Source organism: Poromitra crassiceps, assembly GCF_964638095.1.
Source record: "Poromitra crassiceps genome assembly, chromosome: 14".
Classification (NCBI taxonomy): domain Eukaryota; kingdom Metazoa; phylum Chordata; class Actinopteri; order Beryciformes; family Melamphaidae; genus Poromitra; species Poromitra crassiceps.
In genome coordinates, this window is record NC_139633.1 from 25,948,956 (window position 1) to 25,963,807 (window position 14,852).

Here is a 14,852-nt window from a genome sequence, read left to right on the forward strand (position 1 = left end):
GGAGAGGCGGACGGACGACTGGACAGGGTTTTTGCGATCAGCTGGGTTGAAATAATTTGATTTTTCCTCTCTCAGATCGTGACATTACTCCTGCACCAAAATGCGCGGGGCACGGCTCACACGTTCACTCATTCACACAGTGCACGGGAGCCCCGCCCGCTCAGACAGGTGAGGACTTAATTGCCAGAGGCCGTTGAAGTGAGAGACATTTAGATGAAGTTCCTGGCATTTCCTCCAGCCAACCAGAAGAGGATCTGTTTAGTGTAGGGTGGGATTCAAACCCAGTCAGTATCCAGGACACAGTATAGCTCGGGTTATAATAAGGCTATAATGTAGGTTATAATAAAGGTTATAATAACGCATACAGATATGCTTTTGGGAGTTTATACAAAGAGTAAAGTGGCTCCGCAAATCCTGCCAGTGCATTGATTGCACTATGAGATGCACTATGACACCAATATAGGAGGCTCATCCCATTCATAAAAAACAGCTTTCCTATCAGAGTAACTACTGCACATTTATTGGCTTTTTGCTAATAGCATTTTACTCGGCACTTAGAGGGCCACTTAGGTTTTCATGGGGAAGAGCCAAAATGTCTATATTTGAGATCCAAGATTTTCCAGCCAATGGCAGGCAGCGCTGCAACAGCTCTCGTAACGCCGTGGCTATTTCTGATGACAGATGACAACGTTGTTTTATTGTTGCTGTTCTGCTCCATTCTGTCCCTGTATTTATTTTTACATTCTCAGACAGCCAAGCGTCACTCTCTCTCTCTCTCTCTCTCTCTCTCTCTCTCTCTCTCTCTCTCTCTCTCTCTCTCTCACGTCAGTATGAACATTTGAAAAACTCTCTTGACAGCTCTCCCCCCCACCTTTGAAGTGCTGTCAGGCCTTCAGTGGAGAGTCTTTACAGCGATGGGAGAGTAAGAAAATAGCCCGGCTAAGCTGCTGCGGAGACCTAATCAAACTGCCAGACGCTGTCAGAAGTGTTTGGGAGTTGGCTCTCTCAACGCAACCTTCCTGTTCCTCATCGGCTGAGCTCTTCCTCTCCGCCGGCGAGGACCTCGACGGGTGGCGTCTGCCCCACACCTCCCGCTGAACGCGTTGTTTGGCGTTCAAGGAAAGACATGGAGGAGGAGGAGGAGGAGGAGGAGGAGGAGGACGAGATCAGGCACACTGACTCACCCTCACACCTCCGCTCGTCACAACGGGAGGGCTCTGAAATAGCCCGGGCTTGCCGGACCTGCTGGGAGCGTGCTACCTCCTCATCCTCTGTCTCTGTCTCTCTCTCTCTTGTCTCTGTGTGTGGTCTCTGTCTCTCTATCTCTATGTGTCTCTCTCTCTCTTGTCTGTGTGTGTGTGTGTGTGTGTGTGTGTGTGTGTGTGTGTGTGTGTGTGTGTGTGTGTGTGTGTGTGTGTGTGTGTGTGTGTGTGTGTGTCAGATTCTGTGTCTTCTGTGTTAGAGATTTGGCCCTGTTTGAGAGGCAGCCCTCTGCACAGCTGAGGGAAGGAGATTAGCGTTTGATGAGGTTTTAGTCTGTCGGTCTGCTTAACGTGACGGCCCTGCTGCCCCTCCACTCTGCCTCTCCGCATGGGGGCCAGGGAGCCTTCTTCACCTGAGGATGGGTTTGGAATCAAAAACGGTGTCTCCCCCCCCGCCAGGTGCACACAGCAGTGCACGAGTACAGTCACTTTACCTGAGCGCAAACAAACAAAAGAGGACAGACAACGCAAATTTGGCCGTGTGAGAGACGATCACATTGTAACACAGACAGGAGAAGATTAGATAACAAAGGCAGGTTATTAGCAAAGAAATGTACACTCACAAACAGCCACAATATAGCACACTGACAATAATCCAATTTAAACTCAACGATGATTTCAGCGATGTTTCCTATTCCGGTCACATCATGTCAATATGACTTTTCTATCAGACGCAGCATTGCTGTTAAGTGGATAAACATGGCTGGATCGGTGCTTGGACTTTTCCTAACCGAATTGCTGTAAGTGCAAAGGTATTGTCTTAGCCCGGCATGTCAAAGATCAGTGTAGAGTGAGTTTGTCACTCTGAAGAATATCTACCGCAGATCATTACATTACATTACATTACATTACATACAGATCCATTCTGCTCTGGAATTTGGTGAAACAGCATCATTGGAGCAAAGTGTCAGGCTGTCCCACTCAAATTGGATGGAGAGAGCCCTGTCATACAGGGGTTGTTTTCATTCTTCCTTATCATAATCATTCATCCTTAAAGTCACAATAACTATACCATTAGCTTACACAGATTTAACAGAAAAAGGCAAAAAAAAAGAAGAAAGAATCTCAAAAATAAATAAATACCGGTAAAATGGATATTAGGTGCACATACAAATTCCAACCAAAAACACCATCGTTTTCAAAGCGACACAAGTAGCACCAGGGTACAGCGGTGTATTTCCGGGTGATCACCCCTGAAAACCCCCTTTCCTTTCCCAAAGACACTGTGGTTTTTGGGCACTGCCTGGCTCCAGTGATGGGGGGCGATCGTGGTGCTGCTGGAGGTGAAGGAAGCAAGGCTCCATTCAAAAATGTGACTCTTTTAACCACAAACTGTGAAGGGCATAACCAACGGCACAGACACATAAATCAGTCGTGTGATCAGTCGTGTAATTGTACCACGTTAGTCTGCTGCTTCCTGTAGACTGTCATTAAACTCAATCAATATGCCCGTCTGGCACAGATGAGTACAGGAAGTGATGACAGACACTCACATGGATTGGTTCATGGCACCAGCTTTTCTTTTATTGTTCTTTCTTTTGTGCTTTTTGCATTTCTTTTCTCTCCTGTATCACAGGCTGATTAGGGTCTATTCACCTTATGTACCAACACAGGGGTCAGCCAGTTACTTCCTATAGACCAAATCAGCGGGATGTTTACATTTACTTCCGGGTACCCCTGAGGTCCACACATTATAATGGCGGTGGACGGCACAAACTGACGTGTTGAAGACAAAAACAGACAAAGAAGACAAAAATGGTTCGTCCGTGTTGTGTTGTTGTTTAATATCATTCATAACAACACTTTCACTAACGTTAGTGGAGACCAGACTAGCTAATTTACCTGTTAAAGTCAAGTCAAGTCAAATTTTATTTATATAGCACTTTTCATACACAAAGGCAATTCAAGGTGCTTTACAAAAAAATAATCGAAAAAACAAGCAGCAAAGCAATGCACATATAAAAAAACACATAAAAAAACACAGCCGACAGTTTTAGTTAAAATATATACTCAAATTAACAAACATGAAACATTATTTCTGTTTTAAATAAGTTACAAGGCACTCTTCAGTATTATTATTACATGTACAGTCCATTTGTTGGAAATGTACAGGAATTTTTTTTTAAATTACAGGCCGAGAGAGGCAGTAGTTTAGTAGCAGTTAAAAGCAAGAGTAAACATAAAGGTCTTTAGCTTGGATTTAAAAATAGGCAGAGTAGGGGCAGATCTAATGTGTTCAGGGAGTTTGTTCCAGTTATGAGAGGCATAGTAGGAGAACGCGGCTTCACCATGTTTTGATTTGGTCCTTGGGACAATTAGTAGACCAGTGCCTGAAGATCTCAGGGATCTGGATGGTTCATAGTGTAGAAGCATTTCAGAGATGTAGTGTGGGCCTGACCCGTTGAGAGATTTGTAAACTATTAGCAGAATTTTAAAGTCTATTCTAAGATTTACTGGCAGCCAATGCAGGGATTTGAGAACTGGTGTAATGTGTTCAGCTTTCTTGGTTCTTGTTAGAACTCTAGCAGCCGCATTCTGAATGAGCTGAAGTTGTTTAACAGCTTTTTTGGGAAGACCATTGAAAAGACTGTTGCAGTAGTCTAGCCTGCTAGAAATGAAAGCATGAATTAGTTTTTCAAGATCTTGTTTGGACATATAGCCTCTAATCCTTGCTATATTTTTTAGATGATAGAAGGCAGATTTTCTTATAAGCTTGATGTGGGAGTTGAAATTTAGATCAGAGTCAATAATAATGCCAAGATTTTTTACCTGGTCCTTTGGCTTCAGAGATAGGGATTCGAGGTGAGCAGTAACTTTGAGCCTATCTTCTTTTTTGCCGAAGACAATTATCTCTGTTTTGTCTTTATTAAGTTGGAGAAAATTCTGGCACATCCAATCATTAATTTGCGCAAGGCACTGACACAGTGACTCTATGGGGGCATAGTCATCCGATGAGAGGGCTATGTAGAGTTGGGTGTCATCTGCATAGCTATGATAAGCTATTTTGTTTTTTTGCATAATTAGGCCCAGAGAGAGCATATAAAGGTTAAACAGGACAGGACCTAAAATTGATCCTTGGGGTACCCCACATGTCATTTTGGTTTGGTCAGATGTGTAGTTGCCAATGGAGACAAAGTAGTTCCTGTCTTGCAGATAAGATCTGAACCACTCTAGGACCGTGCCGGAAAGCCCGACCCAGTTTTCCAGTCTGTCCAATAGAATTTCGTGGTCAACCGTATCAAAGGCAGCGCTGAGGTCTAGTAACACTAAGATTGAGATTTTACCTGAATCAGTGTTCATTCGGATGTCATTTATAACTCTGATAAGCGCAGTTTCGGTGCTATGATGGGGTCGGAAGCCTGATTGGAAAGGATCTAGGAGGTCATTGGAGGATAGAAAGGTATTGAGTTGTTGGTAGACAGTTTTTTCGAGTATTTTGCTAATAAAGGGAAGATTTGATATTGGTCTGTAATTGCTGATTATAGAGGGGTCGAGGCTACGCTTCTTTAGCAAGGGCTTAACAACTGCAGTTTTTAGAGATTTTGGGAAAATGCCTGTAAGAAGAGAGGTATTAATTATCTTCAGTATGTCGGTCGCCAGGCAACTGTAGACATTTTTTAGAAAGCTTGTTGGCAGGGTGTCTAGGCAACACGATGAGGATTTAAGGCCTCGTATCGTTTCTTCTAGTTTCTTGTGGTCAATGACATTGAACTGAGTCATGTTAATTAAGCACCTATTCTGTGGGTGCGGCGGAGCCACATTTGTTCTTGATGTGGAAATAGTTAGTCTGATATTTATAATTTTATCCCTAAAGAAGGTCGCAAATTCATTGCATTTGACATTGGATAGAAGATCAGGGGCAATTTGTGGGGGGGGGTTTGTCAGCCTGTCAACAGTGGCAAAAAGAGTGCGAGCGTCATTGGTGTTTTTGCTGATAATGTCGGAGAAGAAGAATTTTCTGGAATTTTTTAGTTCCTGGTTGTAGGAGTGAAGACTATTTTTATAGATGTCATAATCGATGTGAAGTTTAGTTTTCCGCCATTTGCGCTCGGCTTTCCTACAATCTCTTTTTTTGTTATTTACAGAGGGAGCGTTTCTCCATGGTGCTTTTTTCTTACCGGAGATTAGTTTAGATCTAATGGGAGCTACAGCATCAATAGCCTTTAGGGTTTTAGAATTGAAGTTATCTAGGAGATCATTGACAGAGGCTGAGGAGAGGGAAGGGGCCAGCGAGAAAGCCTCCATGAACCGTGTGCTAGTGCTCTCGTTGATGTAACGCTTTTTGATGGTTTTTGACCGAGTAAGAGCGATAGGGGTGATCTTGAGTTCAAGAAAAATACAGAGATGGTCGGACAGAGCAACATCACTAGCTGAAAGAAACGATGACTCAAAGCCCTTGGTGATAAATAAATCTAGGGTATGGCCTCGATTGTGAGTGGGCCCAGAGACATGTTGTAACAGGTCAAAAGTGTCAAGGAGGTTATTCAATTCTTTGGCATTATTATCATTGGGGTTGTCAATATGAATATTAAAATCTCCTGCAATGGTTAAACAGTCATGTTCTATGGAGATTATAGAAAGGAGTTCTGAAAATTCATCAAAAAAACTACTAGAGTACTTAGGTGGTCTGTATATAATCAGTAGTAAAATAGAGGGAGAGCACTTCAGAACAGCGGCCAGATATTCAAACGATGAAAAGTCGCCAAACGATACCTGCTTGCATTGAAAAGCATCAGAGAAAATAATAGCTACTCCTCCCCCTTTCTTACCGACTCTGGGGGCGTCAATGTAGTTAAAGTTAGGTGGGGCTGACTCATTAAGAACATATTCCCTGTTGTTTAGATCAAGCCAGGTCTCTGTGAGGAACATGAGGTCCAGTTTATGACTCGTAATCAGATCGTTTATTAGAAGCGACTTGCTTACAAGTGACCTAATATTTAGCAGTGCAGCCTTGATAGCTGCACTGCTAGGTTGAATTTGTAAATGCTTTTCAGAGTGTCCCTGGAGAACAGATACTAGGCTTGGTCCTGGAACAGGACGTGCTGAGAGATAATCTTTGTTTGTTCTGTAGCTAATCAGGGTGGGGATAGTTAGACATCTGATCGTTTCATGATCCTCTGTGACCTTGTTTTTGGGGCAGAAAATGCTTTTTTCTTCAGTTTTCCCCTTTGGGGCGGGCAGGGAGATTGAGGGAAGGGTGAGCGGGTGGGAGGGGGAGGTGGTTTTGAGGGTGGGGGGTCGGAACAAGGAGGTCTTGGGGGTGGGGAGGAGCGAGGGGGTCTTTGGGGTGGGGAGGAGCAGGGGGTGCTGGAGCGAGGGGGTCTTTGGGATGGGGGGGGGCGAGGAGGGGGAGATGTTGAGGGTGGGGAGGAGCAGGGGGCGCTGGCTATTCTGGCGTGAGTCTGTTCAGCCAGTGTGTTCATGACAGATGGAGAGGGCTGATTAGCCAGTTCTTTTAGGCCAGGAGTCTGTTCGGCCAGTGTGTTCATGACAGATGGAGAGGGCTGATTAGCCAGTTCTTTTAGGCCAGGCGGAGGGGTGCACTGCAGGCTAGCTAGTCCAGCGTCAGCCCGCTCAAACAGTTTGTTGGAGGTGCGGAGCGGGCTAGCTAGACTAACATTAACCTCCTCAATTAGCTTGTTCATGCCAGCTGAGAATGGCAGTAGGTGGAGGGAGGGGGAAAGGGAGGAGGGCGATGAGAGGGAGGTGGAGGAGTGGAGGGGGGGGGGAAATGAGGTCTCCAAGGAAACAGCTGGGGGGGCGTCGCTCCCCGCCGGGTAAACACCTGGGGGGGCGTCGCTCTCCGCCGGGTCATCAGGCCGTTGAGCTGCGGTGGGGGGCGAGAAGAGGGAGGTGGGAGAGTGGAGGGGAGGGGGAAAGAGTGGGGAAGGGGGGGTGGAGGAGAAAGGGGGGGTGGAAGAGAGGAGGGGAGGGGAGAAGATGAAGTCGTCGTCGTTTGGTGGAGCGTTGACCAGTTGAGCCGCGGCGTCGACCTGTAGAGTTGGACCAGACCAGAGTAGACTTGAAGCTAAATTAAATTAACGTGGCGTCAGTAGCTCTTTCTCGCCGAGAAGAGCCTGGTGACGCGAGGTTAGTAGCTCTGTCTGTAACGTTAACGAGTCTGCAAAAAAACAGCGAGTTTGACAGACAAACAAACGTTATTAGCTAGCTAACACTACATCAAACAAACACAGAAGAAAGGCTAGATACGTCGGACAAGCATGTTTACCAACCGTTTAACCATTTAAATTGAAAGTAGTCGGCCGAAAACAGCGAGAGGGTTTGACAGCATTTATTTGACAACACGCACATTTAAACCTGCCGCCTTCCCCAAGTGGTACCCGGAAGTAAATTTGTTTACATGGTGACGTCACGGTGATTTGGTCTATTGTGTTTACACTTCCTGTGACAGTACAGTACTAGTGAGCAGGTCAAACTGACTGTGTTTTGAACAGGAAGTCATAACACAACTGGGTCACGTGGGCGGGGCTAGATAAGGTGAATAGTTCTTCTAACTTTGTAGACAGTCCAACCTTCTGACTGGGTTGTTAAAGCACTCACGCCCCACACCGCTGCACGCATCGGCTGTATGTCCTTCATGCTTGGGTGCCTTGTATTTCCTACTCACAACAGCTTAATATAGTGGTTGGGCACTTTTTAAGTGTGTGTGTGTGTGTGTGTGTGTGTGTGTGTGTGTGTGTGTGTGTGTGTGTGTGTGTGTGTGTGTGTGTGTGTGTGTGTGTGTGTGTGTGTGTGTGTGTGTGTGTGTGTGTGTGCGCGTGCGTGCGTGCGAGAGATGTGGACTAAAATGTGTGCAATGTGCATGTGTTAAATGCTTGTCACCGTTTTAACTCATTCTGCGCTGAATTATTCAACTCATTAAAAATGAAAGACATATTTGAAGGAATTTGCAGCGAACCTTTATGAACTCAGTTAACGCATCTGACATTGACATGTTTCTGTGCGTGTGTGTACAGTATGTGTATGCATTTTGTGTAACTTCCCTGTGTGTGTGTGTGTGTGTGTGTGTGTGTGTGTGTGTGTGTGTGTGTGTGTGTGTATATGTGCTCTCTGCCAGTTGGATTGAGGCTACACATCAACTGGGTTTATTTTGCGTGTGCTTTTGTGTGAGCCCATGTGAGTGTGAGTGTGTGTGTGTGTGTGTGTGTGTGTGTGTGTGTGTGTAGTGTCTGTGTGCTTTGCTACGTCATGCTTTTGTGTCCTCTGTGTCTTTCTCTGCGCAGGGTGTGCTCCCCGCCGCCCCCTTGCTGTCGCCGTGGCAAGCGCAGCCCCCGGGCTCGGCCCGTACCGGCATGCCCCAGCGCAGACAGAGTGAGTCACTAACCCCCCTCTTCCAGACGCTTCTTCCTCGCTTCATAAAACCGGGTCTCCGTGATGCTTAGAAAGTCCTCAAAATAAATGATCTCCAATTAAGGCTTCATAAAGTATTAAAATGTCCTCAATCCAATTATCAGCGGACTTATTTTTCACCATGCGTTAACAGGTTTGTTTGGACTGCGTTCCCAGAACAGGGTTAGTACTGCAAACAAGCAATCTTTTTTTTTTTTTTTGCCAAACACAATTGGACTTGATGTCTCTTAATTAATTTCCTTCCCTTAATTAGGTATGTTCAACACCCCCCCCCCCCCAGTTCCCAGCAGTTGTATTATAAAGGTCTTGCGAAGTTTTAAAGTTGGCTCGCAGAAACCTGTAACAAAAACTTGATGTCTAAGCTTTGGAGATGCTCATTTAAACAAAAGAAGAAGAAGAAGCTACATTTCTCACTTTTTGTGTGCAACTGTTTCTCGAACCAAACTGACTCCATTGAAAAAGACAACAGTGGAGATGACGGTGCATTCAACACCTCGCGCATCTCACTGAATCCTGCAACAATGGTGTTGAATATGACATTTAGCTGATGATGGGGAGGCGGGTAAAGAGAAAGGGAATTGGTGAGTAGACTTCAGACAAAGCACGCGCGCGCGCGCGGGGGGAAACACAAAGAGGGAAGCGGAGCTTGGCTTGGGATCAAGCATGACGGCGCGGTGGCTCAGTGGTTGGCACTGTTGCCTCAAAGCAAGAAGGTCCCAGGTTGGAACCCCCCGGTCCCTCCCAGCTCCTTCCTGTGCGGAGTTTGTGGTGCAAAATCGGGAGGCGTTTGTGATATCTGGCCTGGTTTCAGCATCAAAATATACTAGTCTCATTTGTACTTGGCCCATCCCCCCTGCTGTCCCAGTCGTTGCTCCACCCCCCTCTGCCGATCTGGGGAGAGCCGTAGACTAGCACCTACCTCCTCCGATACGTGCAGTCGCCAGCCGCTTCCTTTCACCTGACCAGCGAGGGGGTTTCACCCGGGCAGGACGTGGCGCGTGGGAGGATCATGCTATTCCCGCAGTCCCCCACCCCGCCCCCGAACAGGCGACCCCGACCGACCAGAGGAGGCGCTAGTGCAGCGACCAGGACTCGTACCCGGCTTCCCACCCGCAGACATGCGCCAATTGTGTCAGTAGGAACGTCTGACCAAGCCGGACGTACAGTACCGCTGCCGGGAATTGAACCCGGGTCTCTGCGGGGTCTCCAGATCCCCCAACATCAAGTATACTTGTATTTAGACTATTTGACAAAGATTTTGTATGTAACTGAACTGTAAGTCAAAGTGCAGTCCCACGGTCCACCACTGGATAGCAAAGGTCTGATTAAGCAAGACCCAGGGGTCCAAAAGTGTTTTTTGCATAGTGGTGGAGAGAGAGAGCGAGCGAGCTAATGCTATTCAAGCACGCTAAAATACAGTTGGCCTACAGTCATGCATATTTATAAGATGGAAAGCAACCTATTGTCTTTTCATTGAATAAAGCAGTACCGCTCTGACCCCCCAGTGGGAGCTCTTCACTGTAAACAAAGCAGCCGAGGCTTCTTGCCAGTAATAAAGGCTGTTAGAATGGAAAATAGGCCTTATCAGTCGTGGGATTAGAGGCAGAATTGGACTCCTCGTGCAGCAGGTCTGTGTGTGAATGGAAGATGCACTGATGGGGATTTGCATTAAACCGGTTTGTTTGTCAAGCTATTATGCGGCCTTTGCCTGTGAGCGAGGGCTGTGTGTTAATGATGGATTTTGCAGTTTCTTAACCCCAGGAAGTGTCTGTTATGTCTGTCCAATCTCTCTCTCTCTCGCTCTCTCTCTACTACCGCATCTGCCTCTGCCTCTCCATCCTCTCCTCACCTCCTGCCTCTGCCTCTCATCTCTGTTAAGCGAGTCTCCCATCTTCTCTCTCTCTCTCTCTCTCTCTCTCTCCCTGTGCCTCCCCTGTGCATACTGTTATGCCTATGGCAAAGGAGTGGAGCCCCTAGTGCAGTACTTCACTGACAGAGCGTGGTACAGTAACCCCTTTCTCTAACATGCTGCCCTCTCTCTCAGCCCCTCTTCCTGCACGCCCGGGCTGTGCTTTTAGTCCTGACGTGACGTCGTGGCACGACAGAAGCATGCACCTACACATCTAACACATCTGCATGCTTTGCACTGGGGTTTGCCGTTGTGCTTGGAGTTGTGCCATTGTGTGTGTGTCTGTACTTGCAGCTTTGGTCTGTTCCTGCAGGAGACAGTTTGGGGTCACACAGTGCTACTTTTTTTTGTTAGTCATCTCATGAAATATATTATCTATTTTTCATCTTTCACGCACATTTTCTTCATTGTGAGATTTTGACATTAGCGTGTGTTTGTGTTGTAGTCATTCTCCGTTTCAGATCATCTTCTCTTTATATCATCTTCGTCGTGTTTATGTACCATCGTGCATGCTTTGGTCCAATTTTCCGTGTGGATTTGTTCGCCCTTCTTGTTATCGTTCAGCGGTGCAGGTTCTGTATCACTCAAAGGTGTTTTGACTTCAACAATGACTCGGGCCTAATTGTATCTGAAGGAATACAGTTCGTGAATAACCCTTTTTGTTATTGTAACTGAAAGCACATTACCGCCGTCCTGAGCGATGGCATTCATTGTAACCCCGCTATTATGAGCACTTCAGCGCAGCAAAGAAAGGGACAAATGTGAGCAATCATAACCCGTGCGCTCTCGACCTCTCCGACTCTCCGACTCTCTCCATATAGCAGTTAAATTTGCGCACAATCCAATTCACCATTTTAACAACCGCCGATATAAGATTCACGGCTGTGAAGTCAAATCTCGCTCTGACATAGATGTGCCACCCGCATGCGATCCAGAGAGCTGTGATCACAGTCTTCCAGGAAGCTAAATGGGGATAATTTTCTCCCCTATTAACATTCTTTCATTTTGGGATTTCTTCCAATTATGTGATGAAATTGCCCACTTTTCATGGCGAGAGTCAGATTGGATATGAGATTGGTTATGATGTGGGCTCTGACATTTTCCAGATGCCTCTGAAATCAATTTGGCTCTCAAACGGACACATTTCTTGGTGAGACCGGCAGTTTTTAAAGTCAGCGCCGTTGTCAGCGAACTGAGAGATGGACTTTTTGGCCGCGCGGTAACGAGCTCTCATATCAATGATTGTTGTTGCCAATAATCGCTAGCAGACAGCCTGATGGCTGAGGCACTGCCCTGTGTAGCTCAGTTGATAGAGCATGATGCTATATCACTGCCATACTGCTCAGTGTTTCCCCTACCATTCTGCACGTCCCCGCCAGGCCAGGAAAAAAGCTAAAATAAAATAAAATAATAATATTTTTTTTTTGCCTGCTCTTCCCAAAATTTCAATAAACCTTTATGGCATATTATTACAATACAACAAGACTGGTGTTGACAGTGGACAGTAATAGAAGATGCCAAATCATTCAAAACAAAAAGGATTTTGCTTTTAGGAGCATTGTGCCAGCGTGCTGTTCCAAAACGTGTCAACGTGTGTCGTTGCCTGGGAAACGCACATCCCACAACACAACTGTTCGCATCGCATCCCATAATAGTACAGTATGATGATACTTGGGATGCCATTGCCAACATAGATGCGAACAGGTTAGCTAAAAGTTTAGCGTCGCCAGCGAGGGCTCCCACCGTTGCGGTCGGGGTACGTTTTCAAAATCCCTCCAGGCCTGAACATTTTTCTAGGGGAAACACTGCTGCTATTCCCACAGGGAATACATGTCATAAAAATGCATGTATTCAGTGTATTCAATGCAAACCACTAGAGGTCAAGACAAGAGGTCACCATTGTGGCCATGCGTTATTTCAGTTGTGGTTTTGTTGTTGTTTTAATTTGAACATGAACTGTATTGTCCTAAAGCTAAAAACTGCCACTGCAAAAAAAATCGAATCTGTGATTGCTATGCCAATTGACATTGCATGACTCCTTTGAGAAAGAAAGTGATTTTGCACTGATTCTTAAAATGTTTGCAATGATTACCCACCCTTAACCTTAACCCTGGCCCACGTCAAATCATCTGAAGTCATGTCACTGTCACCTTCGTCGTCTCTTCTAATGAATTCACTATGGCGCTCTGCTTTCATGAAATATGTAATGGACAATTTAGCAATGTGAGTGCTCGCCCTCACAGACTGAACTGGCTATGGGAATGAAATGCAAAAGCTGGAATTCAGTGGCACTCACTTTTTTTTAAAGAACTTAATTTGTAATCTTCTCACCGCTCGTATTTCGAGTGCCAGACTGCTCATTTGCAGATATTGGAAAACGAAACCAAAAATATGATTTTATTCAGGAGGTTTTGAACTCCAAATTGTATAATGTGAAAATGTGTGTACTGGCTGTATTTGACCAAAAGCTTGAAACACTTTGAACATGGCCAGGCCAGTAATAATAAATGGACAGCCCAGAGGTGTACGAGGGTTGTGATGAGAAGCCAGTGGTTTGGACGCAGTGTGGCAGGGGACCAGGAGATGGAGCTGTGGCCTTGGACATCCACTCCCCACTCACACGTACGGGGACCGATGACAGTGTCAGGCATAGTAGCCAGCCAGACCTAAGTAGCTACATTCACTTCTCTAGGAAATATTTATACTTTCAACTCACGATACTCAAAACTTTGACTATGACTCCATGCATTTTTATTAGCCTTTTGCTGGATTCAGATGAATTAAAAACCCCTAACCATAAAGCGAGTCTCCACCTAAAAAGGATAGATACAAAAAGGCAAGTTGTCTGGTTTCTTACCCGGTGCTCAGAGCACCAGTTTTAATAGTAATTTTATGCAGTAATTAGGCTATATACTGTCCATCTAAAAATCACTTTGGAACAAAGTAATTCTAATTATAGCATAATGATTTTTTAAAGATGATAAGGTCAAAATTGGACCTGCTCATGGTTATCAAATTGCTAGTTAGGAATCAACAGCCTGACTGGATGGACTAATACGCATTAGTCCCTCTATACTGCTCCTTCTCTGGAAACCTGCTCCAGAATGGCTGTTTTGGTGCGGTACTCGACCGTGGCACTGTTACATTATGAGCCTAGCGTAACCGCAAGGTTCTCCCAAAGTGGAACAGTGGCGCAGAACGTATTCCAAATGTGGTCATGTGATCGTCAAATGACCAGACAGCCAGGTTATTCTGTTCTGCCCGTCATCAAGTGCTGAGTCAGCGTTTATTCCTCTGTGAGTCTGCCTGCCCCTTGCTATAGGAATAGGTCAATGACTGTCGGTGCTGACGGGTCGTGATATTAAGAATAAATCAAAGCAGGGCAGACTGTCTTCAGCTGCATCTTTGAAAAATATTCAAAGAGCTGGATTCCACACGGATCAAAGACACTGAAAAAAGGAACATTTTCTAAAACCAATCATTTCTGGAACGTGATTTAAAAACAACTCAAAGTCCTGTCTTATTGTGCATAATAATCAGCTCCTTTTGAAGAAACGTGTTTTTTTTTTAAATATGACTGATGTATATATTTCTATTTTCCTCCCCCCCCCCCTGCAGCCTCAAATACTACAGCCTTCCAGCCCCTGCCTCAACGAGCACCTGCGGCAGGAAAGACTAGTAAGAACTCGCCCCACCACCGGGGGCCGCAGTGACCCCACAGGGAGGAGGAGCGGCAGTAGAGAGGGAGTCGCCCGTAGAGACGCTGACCCCCCTCCCAGAGCTCTCACGGCGTACGTGTCTGGCCCAGCGGCGGGCCCTCTGGCTCCAGACACCGACGAGCTCAATCGTCTGCTCAGCACCACCCTCCAGCACCTGGGCGGCCTGGGCTCCGGGGCTCGGCCGCAGGGGGACGCTGCTGCTCGGCGGAGCCCGGCTTCCGCAGCTCGGTCTGTGGTGGCAGAGCTGGCGCGGAGAGCCCCCGCTGCTATGCTGCTGCAGGACTCTGGCGCTGCTATGCTGCAGGACTCTGGAGCTCCTCCGTCCGTCGGTTCGACTTGCCCTCGCATGCTGCAGCCGCCCCGCTTCCACACGCGCGTGTCTGTCCCGGCGCTCACGCCACCGCCGGGGGGCTCCGGTGGCTCCGCCCCTCTCAAGCCGACAGAGCGCTCCTCGGGGCTTCCGGGTAACGTCCGGACCAAGCAGCTGCTGCTGCCCCCTCCATCCAGAGGCCTTCCCTGCTTTAACGCCGGACCGCAGGCTCAGGTTCCGAGTCTAGGCCGCGCCGCTGCTTCGCCGCTTCAGCCCCGCAC

The 14,852-nt window shown here is 46.6% G+C and overlaps 1 protein-coding gene across 1 annotated transcript in view; it reads left to right on the forward strand.

The window, feature by feature from the left end:
• ccser2a (coiled-coil serine-rich protein 2a) overlaps nucleotides 1–14,852 on the forward strand; it is a gene marked incomplete at both ends in the record, with an annotated part of 65,644 nt that overhangs the window by 50,644 nt on the left and 148 nt on the right. Inside the window, 3 exons of the mRNA XM_083650693.1 lie at nucleotides 8,507–8,594; nucleotides 14,161–14,251; nucleotides 14,322–14,852. The exon at nucleotides 14,322–14,852 is cut by the window's right edge and continues 148 nt beyond it. Coding sequence (XP_083506819.1) covers nucleotides 8,507–8,594; nucleotides 14,161–14,251; nucleotides 14,322–14,852 — 710 coding nt within the window. The remainder of the gene's footprint in view (nucleotides 1–8,506; nucleotides 8,595–14,160; nucleotides 14,252–14,321) is intronic.